The following is a 21,368-nucleotide window of genomic DNA, read 5'->3' as shown; positions in this document are numbered from 1 at the left end:
TCTCTAAGTTTAGGTACTTAGCACCAGGGCTGTATGGTAGACAGACCTGATTAACATATTCATATGTAATGTTGTCACTGGCCCTTCTGTTCATGTAGAGCTGTTGGTAATATGATACTGGGGGGTCACATTACCGCATAGGATGTATTATTAAATGTTCCTGTGTATCTAGCATTGAACATGCTTAAAATAGGACCAAAAAATGGAGCTCTGTTAATATCATGAAGAGAAAATAGTTAAGTAGTAGTTTGAGGCTGACAATGTGAGGGGAAGTAATGTCTTACATGTTCTCTCAGGACAAGGTAAAGGGGGTAAATGTATTATTATCCAGTGGGAAACTAATAGCCCTGCTTGAGAGAGATGCTAACAATACAAGTGATAGCATACGGTGGGCATTGACAGTAAGTCACAGATAACTATCTGTCTATCATAAATTTTGCTGTCAAGTTTTATTCCTGTATAATAAAAAACAAAGGTTTAACTACACTTTATAGAACCTAGTAAATAAAACTATGGATCTATGAATCCTAATAGAGCATGGAAGATGATCATGTGATGGATAATATGACAAGTCATCTGTTTCACCAAACACTACTGTAGAAGCACAAGATGACCTTTGGATAAAAGAAAATGTGAATGTTCATCAATTATGTAACACTAATAAAAAGGCAGATAGTTTAAGGGAATGTCAGTCAGTGGGAAGACCGCTATAATTTAAAATAGCTTAATATTTACAAACAATAATAAGATGCTATTATTTAATCATGTATGTAAAAGATAATTACAAAACTAGATTTAGTATTGTTAGGGAATAACAAAGCGTGTAATTATTTATTGTACTATGGCAAACATAATACACAAAGCAATGCTAATGCACCTAAAAATAATAAGTCTTCATGTTAATGAAACAGTAATGGTTAATACATCCTAGTGACATAAAGGAACTGTAAGGTAGTACAATGAGGAAGTGGTGGCCATATGGAGGTACATCTAACTCTGCTAAAAAGGACCTCAATTCACATATTAAAAACAAAGATGTACCAGTAGGTAACCCTAAAAAATTAGCTGATTTTGTAAACTCATATTTCAGTAGTATTGCAAAAAAATTACAGCAGAAATTTCCAGATACGTATGATTTACCTACTCAGAACCAGCCAACAAACTCAATGGTGCTCTTGCCAACTACAGAAAGGGAAGTGGCACTAGTAGTACACCAACTAAAATATAAAACTTCAGTAGGACTTGATGAAATCCCAGTCTGCGTAATTAAAGATTGTATAGACTCCATAAAGGGCCCATTAACAGATATAATTAATGAATCTTTCAAATCTGGATACTTTCTGGAGCACCTAAAACAAGCAAAAGTTATACCTATCCTTAAAAACAGAGATGTGTAAAATGTAGAGAACTACAGGGCGATCTCTATACTGTCTATCATTTCTAAAATAATAGAAATACTAGTCAAAAAGAGACTGCTAAATTACCTGAATAAATATAATCTTCTTTCCAATGACCAATTTGGTTTTAGGCCCAGAAAAGGCACACAATCTGCTATAGCACAGTTCACTAAAGTAATTTTAGAAGCACTGGACAAAGGTGAAAATGTAAGTGGTATCTTTTTAGACTTGTCCAAGGCCTTTGATACAGTTGACCAGAAAATCTTACTTCATAAATTAGGGCAAATAGGAATAAGAGGTGTGACAAAGGAGTGGTTCAAATCATACTTGGAAAACAGAGTTCAACGAGTTGAGATATCACAAGTTTCAAACAATTCCCTTATAAAACACCTGTCTGACCCAGAAAATGTGAATATAGGCGTCCCACAGGGAAGTGTATTAGGCCCAATATTGTTTCTTATATACATTAACGACTTCCGACAAAGTATCAGACATGGAATAAAAATACTTTTTGCTGATGACAGCAACATAGTAATAACAGGTGAAAATCCAACACAACTGTCAGAAAGAGCAAACGAGGGTCTCAATGATGTCCACAACTGGTCATTAAAAAATAAAGTAACCCTAAATGTAAAGAAAACTAACTATATTAACTTCCAATTGAACAAAAAACACAATGCCACTAGAATAAAAGTTAATAATAATGAATTAGAATGTGTAACAAGTACCAAATTCTTAGGGATGAATGTAGACAGCCAACTGAAATGGACAAACCATGTAAACATTTTGGCAAAGAAATTATCCACAGCATGCTATGCTCTTAGAATCCTTGCACCGGTATGCAATAATACCTGTCTTAAAATAACATATTACGGATATCTACACTCAGTCCTCAGCTATGGGATCATGTTTTGGGGAACAAGTGCCAGTAACATACAAACTGTGTTCAAAGTACAAAAAAGAGCCATAAGGATAATAACAAACAGCAACAACAGGGCCCACTGTCTAGAATTATTTAGAAAGCTAGGAATTCTAACTGTTTCTTGTGAGTATATGTTTCAGAACATAATGTTCATTAAGAAAAATCTCAACATGTACAACACAAACAGCCTAATACATGACCATGAAACAAGAGCTTGTCACCACCTCCATCTAGATAGAAAGAACAAGGCAAAGACACAAAAAAGCATATTTTATAATGGGATAAAACTGTATAACAAATTACCACAAGAAATTAAAGAAATAAATGAGCCCCTCACTTTCAGACAAAAGCTTAAAACCTTTCTAGTAAGTAAAAGTTGTTATACTGTAAAAGAATATTTAACATAGATGTAGATTATTAGCAACATATGACATTATCACCAAAATATTATGTAATTATAAATGTGTGTATGACTAGTTATAAAAACTACACAAAATATAAGAAACCTGTTTCATTGTAAATGTAAATGTGCGCTCATGTGTTGTAAACTGACGACATCCATACAATATTTATTGTTCCACAGATGAATAAATAAATAAATAAATAAATAAATAAAATAAAAGCTCAAATGCTGTGAGTAAAAGAGTTAAGATATAGTAATGCAAATGAGTATGAGATGACATAACCTGTGTAGTCAAATAAAGCCATAAAATGGAGCAAGATGCTTAATCATCCAACATAAACTATTAACTGTTATTTAGTTTAAAACTGAAGTATCTCAGCTAGTGTGAAGTATTTATGGTATATTGTGACAAACACTTATATGTTCCACTGAGTGACATAAGCCAAGTAGGAATATATGTTATAATTTTGTATTATAGGTATTATGTGAGTAAGTGTACTGAAAATGTTTGTTTTGTATGTGTTTCATGACCCATGATCCTGTTCAGCAAGATGTTCCAGTGCTGTTCTGATGACGCAGCAGGTGCTGTAGGGGTCCATCCACTGGCCAGCTGAGCTGGTGGCAGATGACCTGGAAGACATTGTCAAGACTGAATTTAATTATTAAAAATGTCTTGCTAATAAATGAACATAAAATTGTATCACTTTAGTATCTGATGTCAAACTGTTAACATTAAAAAGTTGTGATATATCAGATCTATATGTGCTGGTGATTGATTGTACATAATAAGTTCTGAGCAGACACAGTAAGATAGTTCAGTTGAGAGAATTGGTTGATACAGAAGTCTTAATTTTGAGACTTTCTAGTTGCATGAAGATTAGCCAGGCAACTATAAATGACTATTTTTATAACTCAGGGAGTTTGTTAGAAGCTTCAACTGAGTTAAATGACAAAAAATGTTACTATACACAGAATAAGACTGGAAGTGTAGCAATATCTGCTGGCCACTGTGGCCGAGCAGTTCTAGGCACTTCAGTTCAGAACTGCACTGCTGCTATGGTCGCAAGTTCGAATCCTGCCTTGGGCATGGATGTGTGTGATGTCCTTATGTTAGTTTGGTTTAAGTAGTTCTAAGTCTAGGGGACTGATGACCTCAGATGTCAAGTCCCATAGTGCTTAGAGCCATTTGAACCATTTTGCAGCAATATCTCTGACAGTTAATATAGTGATTATTTATACATTATTTTACACTTCAGTATTCAATATGTATTGAACTCTAATGAAGTTTTATGAACTGTTAATCCTTGTTTAACCATCTTAATAGTGACTTGATGGTTAGAGGAAAATCCGTGAATGATATTACTATGGTTGTGAATTCTGTGTATATCAGCTATGCCGAGTGAACTGAATGGAATTATTAATGACACTTAGGCAATTTTAAAGAACTTACACGAGCTTATTGTGAGTTTTGTAACTGTACTGATGAGGTGCAGTTAATGGTAGCATTTGAAGTGAATTATTTAAATGCTTATGTACTCAAGAAAAGGTATATTGTTAAATACTTTCATTACAAAAGTACATGAAAGATGACATTGATACCAGAGATTATTGTGTCATTGGAACATTGATATATGGACGTTTCCTTTATTTCACAATATCGCAAATTTTTCCCATGAGTGTAATTCAATATTAAACATCCAAATTGTCCATGAGTCTACTCATTGTTAGTGAAAAGTATCTGATATAGAACAATTGTTTTTAAATAGAAGATTTGATTTATGTGAATGTTATTGCAGGTTCATCTGAGTCCTGACTATACTAATTTGCACCTGCAGCATGGTGATGTGATCACACCAGCAACTACACGAGAAATAAAAATCTTTATATAGTAATTACTTCATCACAGGCAGCCTATAGTTGTGTCAGTAGAGGAGGGATAGGGCAGGCCCCTGAGTCAACATAGTCTCAGGCCAACAGAAATAGTGTATGCAATTGATGAGCATTTTCTCAAAAGTCGATAAATGCTCGGTTGTTCCAAATTCAGATTTTTGTAGTTGCAAATCAAGCTTGTTTCCATGCATAATGTGTTGAAACAGTTTTGTCATAGCCAGTATTTGCTGTTGTTATGAGGTATTGAAAAATACAAGTTTTGCAAAACTTGATATTTGCTGTCAGTCAATTAGAGCAAAACTACCAAATTGTGATTTGATTCTGAGAGACCTGATGGGAGAATAACAATATAGGACATTACTGACAATGATAATAAGAGAGATTTTTCTGAAAAAAAGACTGTAGGCAAGTACTTGCCACCAGAACTGACAATAGAAATAAATTAGTGGTTTATGTGACAACATTAACTCCATTTTATTACTCAGTTCAAGTCATCTGTGTCAGGGAGACAGAGCATCAAGAAAGAATCAAAAAGGAAGTGACTTGTTCTGATAAAATACAGCATAAGGAAAAAAGAAGACTAGACAGTCCCATTATACACTAGAACATTTCAAGAAACACCTGAGAGCCCCAAAGACAGCAAAAACTTCATGAAAAGAAGTTCTATGCAGTAATGAAGGAGGAAAACTGAAATGTGGTTAAAGTATGTTTTGATTTACAACAGAATCTGCCAATACCAAAGCTCTGAAGTATTCTATTCAGAGCAGGTTTGTATATACAGCTTGTGCATTTGATTCATTCCCAGTCATAGACAAAGGAAAGGATTGTTTTTAATACTTGGCTTGAAACAGAAGGACTGAAAGAATGCAACCAAGTAGCCTCTACTGTAGTCTGTTTTCTCAGAAACCTCAACCCAACCAAAAAGTGGTTCAAATGAAATTTGTTTATTGACCAACTCCTATGTCAGTCAAAATGTAAATACAGTAATTATGTGCACCCTAATGGCCATTATGGAAGAAAGCAGAAAATCTTATAAGCTGGTACATTATTTTGCTATTCATGGACCCAGCTATAATCCAGACAGAGTGTATGGTAGAGTGGATAGATAATTATTACTGGAAAAAGAAAGACATTCTTTCACCAACAGAATACTATAAACTGCTGGAACAGTATGGTGTTGTCAAGATACTTAAAATATTGGGAAGCAAAGAATTTCAAGTCCAATTCACTAAAAGCCATATGATCTGAGATGCATTTCAAACTCACTGCTCAGCAAATGGTGGATTAAGAAAAATGTAAGAAGATGGTATTGTTGTCAGCATCAGACAATTATGATGAGGTTGTACTGAAATCCAGAAACTGTTGCTAGGTAGTGAGGAAATCAGCCACTCTGGAAAAGAACAACATGGTCAGCAAAGAAAAGAAAAAGTATCTCTTAAACCTTATGAGGCATTTTAACAAACCAGACGGAGTAGAAGATTGCACAGTTAATAACATAACATACAGTGTAGAGCATTTACATCACGATGATAACCTAAAAATTAAATTCATGAACACCAATGCAGTGTGGCTGGACTGTTGGAAATGCTGAGAATACATGCACAGCTTCACCGTTTAATGTCAGCACTGTTGAATATGCACCTCCTTATCTTCTTGGAATATATTGACCTCAGTGTATTCCAACATTTATATCATTTGTCAGTTGAAAGAATAACTCCACTACAAACGTGATCAAAATAACCTGTTGTAGCAAACCCACATTAATGCATAATTGTATCATAAACTAGATGTCTGGAAATGAGAGTTAGTAAAAGTTTTAAGAACATGAAAGATTTTCACAATACAAATAAATGATAAATCCCACATTTTGATAAAAAATATGATACCAGCAAGTAAATCATTTCCAGTGGCTTTAATCTACCTCGCACCTCTTACTTACAGAATAAAATGTTATTCTGACATATCAGCAGTTACGAACCTCCACAAACTTCCTCTGTGACTGCTATGGATTACTGCCAACAACAAAACCAATATCATGAGTTTAAAGCACACGGCCTATCTCCATCGTCTGCTGTTGTCATCTGCTGAACCAGATGAGTGTTAAGTGCACGTGCACCGTAGCAGATCAGTACAAAAGCATATAACGTGATAGTCAGAAAAGTTAACTAGAGGCAAAACTTTACAGATCCATACCAAAAGAATAAAAAGACTAAGATTCTTTGTAGGCACTATAAGAATGTATTTCATCTTTCTGCTGGGATGAAAGTGAATTTCATGTATACATATGAACACCTTGTGTTAATTGAAAGGGCTCGAGGTGTGTGGGATGGTGCAGTGCGTGGTCTTGCCACTGCATGGTGGTGTCCACAGTGTGCGAGTCGAGGGCTGGGAAAACCCTTTCAGCAGTGGTGGCCATTGTGTCAGCACTCTGAAACTTCTGTGTGGCTAATACTATGCATACTACGGTGGGGAAAAGCACGCCAAGTTGTTACAGACAGCGTGAGGAGGTACTGGAGGTGTTGCAAGGGCCACTTGTCAGTGCACTGCTTGGATGAGAATGCTGCTCGCATGCATGCACTGCAGCTCTAACATGGCGAGTCCGCTCTGTGAGCCTGCCACATAGGGCACTGATGTTGCCAAATTGTGGCAGGTTTGTAATTATGTCACATGTCCCCATGGCAATTAACAGTTCCAGCTGTGTGAAAGCAAGTGCAAAATGTGTTGTATCATTCATAATGGAAGAGCCTGCAAATATTGCCTCTGCAGAAGTGAACCACAAGTGTGGGTCACACACGTTGAATGGCAGTAAGTGCACGGTGGGGTGGACAGGTGAAGAGGTGGGAGAAACTGCATGTGCACACCCAGTGGCAGCATGTGCAAGCTGTGTGAAGTGACTTAGGGATGCTTGGAATCCGCCCATCTGTGTGTGCAGGTTGGGGAGGGGGGATTTGGCCATTGGTGGGGGCCGGACCTGATTGAGGCGGTGTTGTGGGATTGTCTGTACCATGGCGTACTGTTCTCTTCACTAGCAGTGGCAGGCAGAGGGGTGGGGGTGGATGCACAATGCAGCTGTGCAATGCACATGACCCAGTACAATGATCGGAAGCCATATGGGGGGGGTTCATCCGAGGGTCACCAATGTAGAAAATATGTTCCTCACTAACTTAGCACACTTAGCCCTGTAGTACACTAGTACATCTGAGCATTAGTGGAAAAAAAGGCAAACAGGACACAGATAGTACCTTTGACTTTTTAGTTTATTTATTGGGGCAGGACACAAGTACATAAAAATTAACAGGGGACATTAACACAGTAAAATTACTTAGCAATAAAGATGGACACAGTTCCTATAGCAGACAGTAGCCCAACAAAACTGAAGGTTTCAGGGACTGGCAAGTAATGAATCATAAAAGTTGAAAGTTATAGACAGCTATTCCATACCTAGCAAATACAAGAAAAGAAAGTTTGTGGACATGCACATGGTAGACTATGGCAGTCAGGCACTTTACAGCACACTGACCACTGTGATACAATCATCACTGAGAATTCTGTGGTGCAGAAGCAGCCTACTGATCCTGTGAAGCTGGGGGTAGCATGAAAAACATCAATGTCGAATTGATCTGTTTGTTCAAAATTCTCAGGCTTTGTAAATGCCCACAATCAGCCAATGTGTACAATACAGACATACCAGTGTTAGCTTCTCTGCAAGTGTATATGTCCAGAATATTGTCACTGCACATCATGGCAAGTCGCATCTTCAAAGTCACACAGCACAAAAGACATTCACTGTAAAACACTACCTTGCTCGGACAAGCATGTCAATCATTTGATGTCAGCATGGGAAGTACGATTCAGGGAGCTCTTTCTGTCTCATACTTCTCTCCAGGAAAACTCCCCTGGGCTGCAACAAGGCAGAGCATGGCAGAGAGAAGTTCCACTACTTCAGTCCGCTTTGCTCACGGCCTATCTGCATCATCTGCTGTTGTCATCTGCTAAACCAGATGAGTGGTGAGTGTGCCTGCACTGTAGCACATCAGCATAAAATCATACAATGTGATAGTCAGGAAAGTTAGCTAGACGCAAAACTTCACTGATCCATACCGAGAGAACAAAAAGATTCAGATTCTTTGTAGGCACTGTAAGACTGTATTTCATCTTTTGGCTGGGATGAACGTGAATTTCATTTATACATATGAACACTTAAAACATACCTTCACTCAAGAATATCAGGCTCATAAAACCAAGTGAAGTTTTGTTGGTGATGCAGAAATGGAAATATTTATCTAACTGCAAATTCAACTAGATTTTAGGATGTTCGCAAGTATTCCCAACGTGTATACAGGCCTGCACTTAGGGTCTCTTATTGATTGGAATAGTACATCTATTTCATAATTTTCACACCACATTTGGTAGCAGTTTCCCAGAGCCTTATTGCGGCTTTGTGTAGTTGAAGTGTGGACTCATTTGCCAGTAACAGGTTCATATATATGTAAGGATAATATGATTTTGCTTTATAATCTTACAGAGAACAATGAGTAGATAAAACAGTGCATCAAAGGACTGTGTCACAAGTGTGGAAAATTACATTATATGAAATAAACAGGTAAACTGCATCATTTCAATTATTTCAACATGAAGTGTCACATTTTATGTACTAGCTGCATCCTGAATTGCATGTTCCTGCTGGTGGATTAGTTTTATACTATCATTTGACTTTATGAGCCCAATGTTACTGAGTACAGCAATATACTACATTGACAGGAAATGAAATTAATTTCCATTTCAGCTGAAAGTTAAAATACATTCTTATAGTGCCTACAGAGAATTTTAATCTTTCTTTAATGTTTTTGATGTGGATTTGTGAAGTTGATCACTAGTGAACCTTTGTATCACATTATATGCACTCAATCAGCACAAGTACTTGCAGACTGTTTATGCAGTAACTCTTACTTTAAACCCACAATTTCATTTTTGTGGTTGGTAGTCACCCATAACACAGTCACAGTGCAAAATTCAGGCGAGTTGTAACTGGTGATATGTCAGGATAATATTTTATTGTGAAAGTCAGTGGAGTGAGTTAGGTCAAGCTACTGGAAATGGATTACTTGGTGGTATCATATATTTTATCAAAAGCTGTGATTGGTATTGTGAAAAGCTGTAATGTACTTATAACTATTGAGTTAATACATTGTCTCTTACACATAATCATTGCCAGTCATGTAGTTTACAGCATAATTGTGCAGTAATGCAGATGTGTAATAACAGGGTTTTTTTTCTTGTTTGCAGTGGAGTTATTGTTTCAGTTGACCAGTTATATAAGTGGTGGATTGTGCTGTTTCCATTGTACTACAGAAGACATGGAAGTATATATATTCAACAGTGCAGACATTAAATGGGGCAGCTGAGTACACACTGAACGAGATTAAGATGCTGTTCTCAGTATTCTCAACAGTCCAGCTATGGACATTATTACTGATAATGATCCATGTGGTCTGTCGCACACTCTAAGTGATAAAGGGTGGAATTGTTTGTGATGCAGAAATAAAAATATTTAACTAGTTACAACTTCAAACAGATTTTAAGGTGTTTGCAAGTATTTCCAACATTCACATAACGCTGAACTTAGGATCTCTTATTAGTTAGAACAGGACATCCATTTCATAATTTTCACATCATATGTGTTAACTAGGAATTTTCCATAGCTTCTGTTGTAGTTTTGTATAATTGCAATGTTTACTCATTTGTCAGTGAGACATGTCATATATATCTACAGATAATATGGTTTTGCTTTATAGTTGTACAGAGAACAATGTATAACTGATAAGAACATTTAACAAATTATCAAAACAGGGCCTCAAAGGAATGTCTCACAAGTATGGAAAATGACACTGAATAAAAGAATCAGGTTAACTGCACCATTTCAATTATTTTGACAAGTCTTATACCAGATATGTTCTGAGTTGCATGTTCTTGCTGATAGATCAGTATTATACCATAATTTGACTTTATGAGCCCAATGTTACTGAGTGCAGCAATGTTTGAGGTGTTCATGTATGTACATTACATTTGCAAGGAATGAAATTTTAAAAAAAATCCTACTTTTTGTTACCAATTGAAATGTTACAAACAGCTGCTTTATTAGCTGGCATTGCAAAAAGAAAAAAACTAAAATACAACTAAATACAGTTCTGGGGTAGAGTCGCCAACAAACTCCCAGGCACTGGAACTAATACAGGAAAAACTAGCACTTGAAGAACTGTTGCCTACTACAAAGCCTAACTCCTAACCCAGTCTTCCCCAATGGCACTTTGACATGAGCTTAAGTGTTGGACTGTAACCAGTTGGCATGTGACATGGCCAGCTTTCATTGGCAGGAACTATCTGCAGTGGTTCCTGGTTTGGCTTAAATAGTCACCCTTCAAAAAGGGATGTGCTGCTCCTTGTGTCTCATGACCAGATGGAAGTGTGATTTTTTGGTGCAGCCAGTGACCTCATGCTGTTGCCAGGCTCCTGGCTATGTAAGTAGATATAAATGTTGAATTGAATTGAATTTTATTTGAACCTGTAAGATTACTTAGTGTACAGTAAATGTACGTGTAATATAGGACATGTCAAAGTATTAACATTCATTATCACTTATTTTTATACACCTTTAGCTTACATTTTTACATAATTGATAATGAATAACAATATATACAAATTTAATGGCATAAGTATTCTGCAACACTGTGAAACTCTTTTTCAATGAGATGGTCTTTAAGTTTCTTTGGAAAGTCATTGTCAAGTACACTATCTTGCAGGTTTTTAGGCAGACTTCTTAGTAGTCTGTTACCAGAGTACTGGGGTCCTTTTTCTAGCATTGCCAGTTGGTGGGGTATGCTCCGTACTTCATTCTTCCTTCTTGTATTGTGGGTGTGTACACTAGCATGTGTAATCCAGTCCTCACTACCTTTTGTGATGTACATTATTGTTTTGTATATACACAACAATGAAAAAGTTAAGATACCTAACTTCTTGAAACAGTTTCTTCACGTTTCAGAGGTCTTTCTCCTTAAAATGGTCCTAAATGCTTTTTTTGTGATGTGAATACTCGTTTTGTCTCTTGTTTGTTTGAGTTTCCCCACACAGTCACTCCATACTGTAAGTGTGGTTCGAAAAGTCCATGATACACAGTACACAGAAGGTTCTTGTCTGAATGCTGTGATAGCTGCATCATTAAGAATATGACAGAGCTCAGTTTCTTACAGACTTTATTAATATGTTTTTTCCATTTCAGTTCATTATCCACAAGAATACCTAAGAATCTAGCAGATTCTACTTCTTCCAGCCTTGTTCCATCAACCTCTAAATCCATGTCTACAGCTTTCTCCTTGTTTTTAAACACTGCATAAATAGTCTTTTTTAGATTTATAACCAGTTCATTTTCCAGCAGCCATTGAGCTGTGGCATTTGCAGATATGTATGCTCTTCTCTCAAGCTGTTCCATATTTTGGTCACTATTTAGTATTGTCATGTCATCAGCATACAATATTTTCTTTTCTTCCTCCTCAACACCTATAACATTAACAAACACATTAAATAACAATGGCCCCATTACCGAACCCTACGGCACTCCTTATTTGATGGGTTTGGTTTCTGATTGGTATGAGTTTCCTAATGATACATACTGCTTAGTTGCCCAATTTTTGTATCAGAATTTCATGGTCAGTGGTGTCAAATGCTTTTGAAAGATCCAGAAACATTGCAGGCACAACCTTTTTCTCATCTATGGGCTGTAAAATGTATTCTGTTAGACTGGCAATTGCTGATTCTGTAGATTTACCCTTTCTGAAACCATGTTGTGAGGGTATGAGAATGTTATGTTTGTCGAAATAATTAACTAATCTGGTATACATAAGCATTTCCAGGATTTTCGAGAAACCTGATATCAGTGAAACTGGTCTCTAGTTGTTGGGGTCATCCTTATACCCTTTCTTGTTCACTGGCACCACCTTCATTATCTTCAGTTTTCTTGGAAAAATTGCATCTCTGAAAGAACAGTTTGCTATGTTCAGCAGTGGTGTTATTATCTGCTCACTTACCAGCTATATTACATGATTTGATATTTCATCATCGCCAGCTGATTTCTTGGACTTCAGTTTCTGTATAGTTTTCCGTAATTCATCTTCCGTGACTGGTCTCAAGAACATAGTACTGCATGATCTTTTTGGTACCTTAATACCCTTCATTCGGAAGGACGACGGTTCAATCCCGCGTCCGGCCATCCTGATTTAGGTTTTCCATGATTTCCCTAAATCACTCCAGGCAAATGCCGGGATGGTTCCTCTGAAAGGGCATGGCCGACTTCCTTCCCCATCCTTCCCTATTCCGATGAGACCGATGACCATGCTGTCTGGTCTCCTTCCCCAAAACAAACCAACCAACCAACCTTAATACCCTTCTGTTTTGGGCTATTTCTCTCCAATTTTAAGTTTTCTACTACACTGATATAGTTATTATTCAGTATGTTTGGTATTTCCTTGCCATCTGTGACCACTGTGTTGTCTACTTTAATATACCTAATACCTTCTTCTTTGTTTGACCCATCTTTTTCCTTTCTTTCAGCATTGATTGCATTCCAAGGTGCCTTTGCCTTGTTGTTTGAGTTCATTATGGTGGTGTCAATTGCTCTTGCTTTGGCTTCTCTTATTTTTTTCTATACTTCTTTTTTAACATTTTATAGTTTTCAGCTTCGCCCATCCGTCTCAGATCCTGAAGCTTCCTTCACTGTTCTAGTATTTCACTGGTAATCCACTGTGTTTGATCTTGCTGCCTTTCTTGTCTCTTTACTTTGGGAAATGCTTCATTTAAATAGTACTTAATTGTTGAAATAAATGCATCATATTTTTCATTTACACTCTGGGCCAGTAGGGTTTCATTCCAGGTTTCCTTACTTAACATTGTTCTAAAGATGTTGATATTTTGTTCACTGATGATCCTAATTTCTTTGGTTGTTCATTTTGGTTCTGATACTGTGTCATTACTTCTGCAAAAGCTGATTAGTTGTCCATGATGATCAGATATTGCTGTATGAACTACATGTGACTCATAGTTACACATATTAGTAATTATGTTGTCAATAACTGTCTCGCTGTGTGAAGTCACTCTTGTTGGTGCAGTTATTGTTACTTTCCTGTTATGCTGTATTAACAGTTCTTCAAATTCCTGTCTTATTTTTGTGTCTTTTCCCATGTCAATGTTGAAGTCTCCACATACAATAAGATTTCTCTTCATATTCATTCTCAATAAGCTAGCAATTTTTTTCAGAAAGATGCTAATATTGCCACATGGTGACCTGTACACACAAAACACTCTAAAATCAACTCACTGCATTCAATCTCATAGGCAACTAATGCTCATGACTATTTCAGTGTGTATTTAAAGTAAACTTGATTTGCATCCTAATAGTGGTGTTACTCGTGCCACTCTTTTGAGTGGAAAAAAATTTTTAATAGACATCATCTTTTAGATGTAAAAACACATTTTGCAACTTTTGTTTATATCGTACAACTCTGTTTTTGTGATGTGATTACAGCAGCAGAAGGATGCTATACTAGCATGACTTATACGGACATCAAGGTGATGAAGACACCATTAGCAATACCTCACTGACTTTGAACAAGGTCACATAATAGGGCCATGGGAGGCTGTATGTTCCTTCTGCAATACTGCAGAAAGACTTGTCAGGAATGTAGTCACTGTACATGATTACTGGTAATGGTCATCAGGGGAACATATGATCGAAAGAAGATGGCTCCGTATGGCCATGTGGCACTTCCGAAGGGTAAGACCATTGTGTTTGGCATATGGCTGTTGCACATCATACTGTATCTGCAGCAGCAATTTGTGCAGCAGTTGGCAGCACAGTGACACAATGAACTATTTATAATCAGTTACTTCAAGGATAGTAACAAGTCAGAAGCCTTGTTGTGTGCATTCCACTGACCCCAAATCACTGCAATTTGCGAATTCAGTGGTGTCAAGCGAGAGCTCATTGGAGGGCAGGATGGAGGTCTGTTGTGTTTTGTGAAGAGAGCTTGTTCTGCCTCAGTGCTAGTGCTGGCTGTGTATTGGTTAGGAGTAGGCGATTTGAGGATCTGCAGCCAGCTTGTCTGCATACTAGACTCACCGGACCCACACCTGGAGTTATGATATATGACAGCAGGAGTGCACTCACAGTTCTCCCACGCACGCTGATGGCCAATTTGTAAATCAATCTGGTGGTTTGACCTGTAGTGTGCCAGTAATTAACAGCATTCTGGGGAAGCTTCCCAACAGGATTCATCTCTGGTGTCCCTCTATGATTTTTACACTCCCACCCCACACTTTCATAAAATACTAAATTGGTGATCCTTTGATGTCTCAGAATGTGTCCTACCAACTGATTCCTTTTTTTGTGAAGGTGTGCCACATTTTTGTTTTTTCCCCCAATTCCATTCAGTATGTCCTCATTAGTTACAGAACCTACCCATCTAATCTTCAGCAGTCTTCTGTAGCAGCACATTTCGAAAAGTTCTTCTCTGCTTGTCTAAATTGTTTATTGTCCATGCTTCACATCCACACATGGCTAAACTCCATACAAATACCTTCAGAAAAGACATCGTAACACTTAAGTCTAAATTGGACATTAATGAATTTCTCTTCTACTGAGACCGCAGTTGTGTGTGTGAGGTTCATTTGTGCGTGTGTGTGTGTGTGTGTGTGTGTGTGTGTGTGTGTGTGTGTGTGAATATGCATGTCTACTGTTGACGAAGTCCTTAATGGCTGAAAGCTTTAATTGTCAGAGTCTTTTTGTTGTGCCTATCTGTGACTCAACATCTCTGCTATATGGTGAGTAGCAACTTTCCTTCTCATAATATTGTTACATTCCATCCTCAATTTTCCATTGTTTGATGGTATAATTACACACCAATACACGTGTTCAATAACAAGCTTTTTTGATCTTCTAAAAAGAAGGAGTTGCAATTTCAAAATATTGACAGTGATATAAATATTCTAATATGCTGAGGCCAAAGTGCTTCAGAAGACAAGTAAGTACATATTTAACAGTTCAGACATTAAATGGGCAACTGATTATACTTTGAACCAGATTTAGATGTTGTTCTCTGTATTCCCAACAATCCAGCCACATGGCATTCATGATTTTTAGGTTTTCGACATGTTGTATGTTATGTTATTATGAAATGCTTGCTGTGCTTATATAAGTTTTCATAAGAGATCTCGTATGCATCTTGCTCAGCAGGAATAGTCATGAGTGCTCCAAGTATAGTGTAAAATTATATACATGGAGCTACTGCACAATAAGGTTAAATACAGAGAAACAAGAATCTGAGTAAAAAAATTCTCATATCAGTCTGTATACATTGTTTTGAGATGCACACGTATAATAACAGTTAAACACTGTGGTATATAATTGACCTTATTAATTCAAATAGACAAGAGACTATCCCATTGGTTTGCAAAGTTAATAGACTGTTATGTAATTCCAGTTCAGCTTTGCAATCAAGCTTGACTATCTTTTATTATAGTATGTTTGTATTGCAAGATTCTCTACACCATGTAAAGAAAATTTTATTGATGCTGAGTTCAGAGAGAGCACAAAGAATGTGATTCACTAATCATGTGGTTATTATATATGTTGTTTCTGTTCTTGCAGATGTGTACAAGAGGACACACACCACATATATAATTAAGGGGAGGATGGCCAATGATCACTTCAGTGCAGATGCGCATAACACTCGAACTCATAAGGGAATCAGTAAACTCCCACAAGTAACGAGAATAACAGGCAAGGGGCACTGCATCAGTATTGTGTGTTTAAGTTAACAATCTACATCTGATGCAGGTGTCCTAGGGCAGTCCTTGCAGTTACGATGACACTGTGTCTGGATGGTGCAGTAGTCAGCACATCTGCCTAGTAAGCAGGAGACCTGAGTTTGAATCCCAATCCAGCAGAAATTTTCAACTTTCAATTTCGATTTAAATCAATGATCACTGGCAGGTATTGTCATTAACTCCTTTGTGCCGTAAGTATGACACACAGCTATTATTTGAGAATTATCTATCAAAAAAGAATGGTTCGAGAGCCAATGTGTTTATCAGCAATATATAGTCTTTGAAGATATTAGTATTTTGGGGTATATGTTCATTTTAATATAAGGCGCAATTTGTGATTCATTCTTTATAGTGTCCTTGTAGTGTAAGGTTCTTCATTTGCATAGTAATTTGTGCTTTTTTGTCATGGAAGTAATGCATAATGTTAATAAGTGTGTCAGTGGGAAGAGCTGCTTGTAGTATGGTACATGTACTGAGTCCTTCTGTCATGTGTGTTTTGCTAATGGCACATTGATTTCTGTTTACAGGTAATGATATCATTTTCAATACATTTTGGTATTGTGGTACTATGTGCATGTCAGGTCCTTTGTCCAAAGTAATTTTTCCTATACAAGTCAATTATTTGAGGTAGGTATCTTATGTGAGTAATGTGATATTAGTAGTTTCTGTAACTTGTAAAATGAAATACATTTTATGACATGAAGTGTACTCTTACATATCAGCGTTATACTAGCATGTTTCCAGTCAGTCACAATTGAAGGGTTTGGAGCAAGAGGGTGGTAACTCCAAAAGTCACGAAAAACTGCTTATTGCATCTGTGTATGCCATAAAATTAGTTGCCTATCTGATGCGACAATGAGGCAGATTCACTGGAAACTGATGGTAATACATGTGATTAAAACTTTAATATCTTTTGCATTTTGGGCATAAAAGAGACTCTTCCAAGATGTACCTCTCTCTTGCCCCAATGTGTTTCAGCAGTTACGCAGTAGAGAGAAGCACATTCTGACTCTTGTGCATGTTGCTTTGAGTTCTCCAGCTGGTAGTTGGTTAAATATTGGAGAGTAGTGATGTGAGTGAACCTTGAGCAGATTCAGGCAGTGACATAGGAAATGAATCTTCACAGGAAAATGTAAATGTGAGTTATGAAAGCAGGTGAAAGTGGTTGAGAAATCCAATGATGTGGAAAAAGAATCTGAGGAAGCTGAGAAGTGCTAGGAGTGAAGAATGTATAGGTTTTGCTGGAAAAGTTATACCAAGCAGGAAGCCTGCTACAGACTGCAGATGCAAGGGAAACTGCTTGTTAATTCTCACAGATGATGAGAAAACTGATGTCTTCACATTGTTCTGTGGAATAGAAAATCAATAACATCAATACTTAAGTGGTTCAATAACAGTATGAAGTATCATGAAATGTAGACCAACAACAGGGCAAGGGGTTGTTGAGATGGCAGTTTCAAGTTTAAGGTACATGTGAAACGCAACATTTTCAGAAATGAATGTCTGTTTATGTGTTGCTATGTAGCGTAGTGGAGTTTCATTCTATATTATTTCTGTTTAGGTTAGGATGGGACGAAAGAAACCATTTTTTGAACCATCTACTGATGCATTTTACTGTTGTCAACTTTGGATGTATAATTTCTGTGTCTATGGAATCAAGAATTAGACAGCACTCTTATATATGTATGATGAATCGACTGGAAAGAAAAGTGCAAATGAGACAATCAGCTTTCTGAAACACTACTTTGGGAATATATTGAATGGAGATATTAGACATCTATACACATTCTCAGACAACTGTTGTGTGGGGAAAAAAAAAAAAAAAAAAAAAAAAAAAAAAAAAAAAAAAAAAAAAAAAAAAAAAAACAGGAATATAAGAAAATAGTGAAAAGTGAAAAAGACATCACCACACCATCAAAGTCCCGTGTAATCACTACTACTACTATAAATAGTGACTTTGAGTCATCAAAATCCTTAACTTCCTAGAAACCTTTAAAGGTGACACCAAAGATAGATTTCTAGTGTCTATTTACTGAGTAATGTATTTTGTGTCATTCACAACAGTGATGTCATAGAATGTAGTGTATCTGCAAGCATCCCTATCTTTTGCAGGTTCAAGCTGCTGAAGCAATCTCAGAATATTACCCTCACTGCTCAATGTGCATATTAAGGAAAGCTGCCATTAAAACTCGCAAAACTAAAAGACATGATGACATTGGCAGAGTAGTACATACCACATAATGACAAGCAGTATTATAAAGCACTGAAGTGTACATTACGTGAGGGAAGTGCAGACTGTACTGACTATCTTACAGAAAAGAAAGATAACACTTCAATATTGAACATTCATCATGCAATGGTGACTAGTTTTGTTTTATTGTGTTTGCATATTTGGATTCAAAGAGCATAAGTCTTCATTCTACATTTGCTTTGTCATTTTCCATTTTAATGATTTGGATAATCAAATATTTAAACATATTTCTAATATTTTGATCAAAGACAGATGTAACTCCACGTTATTATTTATATTAATATAAATAGTACTAATTGGTCTGAACTTTCAAATTGTACCCTCACATTACCACCTCAAAGTAGGTGCTTCAAGAATATATCTGTCCGAACTATTCCAGCTGTATGAAATACATTAATCAGTATTCTGCACTCCCCCCCACACACACACACAAAGTTATCGCTGTCTTACATGAATCAGACCCTTCAGTTGTTGCCTGGGATACTGCTCTTGAGAATGCATTATATTTGGAGCAATGTAACTTTCAGATGCTACTTTGGCATTATTTTGAGGGATTTGATTTATTGTACCCTATGCCCACTATAACTGGTGATACATTTGATACATTGTGTTGTCTGCTGTTCACTCCAGGAGATAAAATGTGGCATTGTTGGTAATGTGGATATGAAAATTTTCAACTAACTAAAACTTCAACTAGATTTTAAGATTTTTGCAGATATTCCCAACATTACGTAGCATTGCACTTAGGGTATCTTATTGGTTAAAATAGGACATCCATTTCATAACTTTTATATCATGTGTGTTCGATAGGAATTTTCCGTAGCTTTTATTGTGGCCTTGTATAGTTGAAATGTGGACTCATTTGTCAGAAACAGGTAGGTTCAAGCTACTGAAAATGGATTCCTTGTTGAAAATATATTTTATAAAAAGGTGTGATCTGTGTTGTGAAAAACTTTCATTCTTTTACAACTATTGAGTTAAAATACATTGTCTCTTACTTATATTTATGCCTAACATCTAGTTTATGGTTTAATAATGCACTAATACAGATGTTCAGTAACAGGCTTTTTTGTTCTTTTTTGTAATGGAGTTTGTTTTTCAATTGACTAATGATTTTAGTGTTGGAATGCACTGGAAGAAATGTACTCCATAAGATAAGGAGGTACATATTTAACAGTGCAGACATTAAACAGGATAGTTGAGCGCACATTCAACCAGATTTTGAAGTTGTTCTCACTTTCCAACAGTCTAGCCACACTGCACTGGTGTATGAGAATTTAATTTTTAGGTTATGACAATATTGGAAACAGTCTACATCCTATCTTATGTCCTCAATTATGAAACTTTTGCTGTGCTTACATATGTTTCTATAAGAGATCTTATATGATGGTTGCTCAATTAGAGCAGTCCTGAGTGCTCAAAACTGATTTGTCATGGTGTGATGCAAAATCATATGCACTGAGCTACTGTGCAGTAAGCTTACAAACACAGAAATGTGACCAAGACATGAAAAATTCTCATTTCAATTTTTATAGCTTGTGTTGAGGTCCACTGTTACAATAAAAGAGATACTCTGTGGTATATAGTTGACCACATTAATGCATGTAGCCAGCAGTCCATCCCTTGAGGTTGGAAGTTACTAGACTGTTACATAATTCCATTTTAGCTTAAAGTCAAGTTTGTCTTCCCTTTATTCTGCTTTGGTAGGTATGGTAGGAGGGGCTGGCTGCAGTTCACAAACAGCTGAATGCCAATGTGGAGGCTGGCCATCTGTCGTCACCTATTTGTCCTGTGGGTGAGCAGCTCGCTGCTCCTTCAGCAGAGTCTGAGCGGGTGCATTATGGAGCCACCTTAGGAAGATAATGTTCACGACTGGAAAGAGAGTCAATGTGTACTCAGAGCACCTGCTGGGGGGGCTTCATCAGAGATGTGAAGACAGCCTTGCCTGTGGCTATTGAGAGTGCAGGCTGCAGATGTTTGCAAGTTGTGACACATGTTGGCACCAACAGTGCCTGTCACATGGGTTCTGAGGCCATTCTCTATTCATATAAGAATATTGTGGAGGTAGTGAAGGTTGCTGGTCTCTCATGCGGGGTGCTAGCGGAGCTCACAATTTGCAGCATTGTTCCCAGAGTTGGGCAATACCTTTGGTTTGGAATCAAATGAAGGGTCTCAACCAGTGGCTTTGTTGACTCTGTGAGTCTTGGCTGCAGATTTCTATACCTGCATTATTGGGCGGGGATTTTTAGGACTCACCCTGATATGTCAGGGTTTCACTACACAAAGGAAGCAGCTACATGGGTAGCAGAGTACTTGTGGAGAACACACAGAGGTTTTTTAGGCTAGGTGGTAGTTTTAGGTATTCTGATGAGTGCTCACCAGTCGGTACACAGAAAGGGAAGTCAGACTACATTCAACAAAGTTTCCGAATTTACTGCCCTTCAGGAAAGTCCTCACACTCAAATTATTCACGGGACAGAAAGCTTGCCTAAATATTAAGTAAGAAGCTCTGAGACATTTAGTGAGTCATGGAATGTATATTGGACAGACAGATGAGATACCACAGAAGGCTCAGTGTCATTGCAGTTGACAAAAGTATTGTCTCTATTGTGGTCAAAGTTGAGTGTGATA

At 37.0% G+C, this 21,368-nt stretch overlaps 1 protein-coding gene across 10 annotated transcripts in view; it reads left to right on the top strand.

Moving 5' to 3' along the window:
• Positions 1-21,368, top strand: part of LOC126470559 (uncharacterized) — a 63,807-nt gene that overhangs the window by 28,246 nt on the left and 14,193 nt on the right. For 3 of the 10 annotated variants that reach the window (XR_007586240.1, XR_007586236.1, XR_007586237.1), the window contains 2 exons: positions 17,014-17,113; positions 18,599-18,845. Coding sequence is in view for 1 of the 10 variants with exons in the window: in XM_050098497.1 (XP_049954454.1) it covers positions 11,106-11,130; positions 16,308-16,439; positions 17,014-17,113 (257 nt within the window). In the remaining 9 variants the exon portion in view is untranslated. Of the gene's footprint in view, positions 1-3,269; positions 3,936-7,651; positions 11,131-16,062; positions 17,114-18,598; positions 18,846-21,368 lie in introns of those variants that run through there. The other 7 variants (XR_007586234.1, XM_050098497.1, XR_007586239.1 and 4 more) reach the window with 7 other exon arrangements.

The sequence above is a fragment of the Schistocerca serialis genome, chromosome 3 (genome assembly GCF_023864345.2).
Source record: "Schistocerca serialis cubense isolate TAMUIC-IGC-003099 chromosome 3, iqSchSeri2.2, whole genome shotgun sequence".
NCBI lineage: Eukaryota > Metazoa > Arthropoda > Insecta > Orthoptera > Acrididae > Schistocerca > Schistocerca serialis.
The sequence above is the reverse complement of the archived record's forward strand: the minus strand, read 5'-3'. Positions and strand labels throughout refer to the sequence as shown.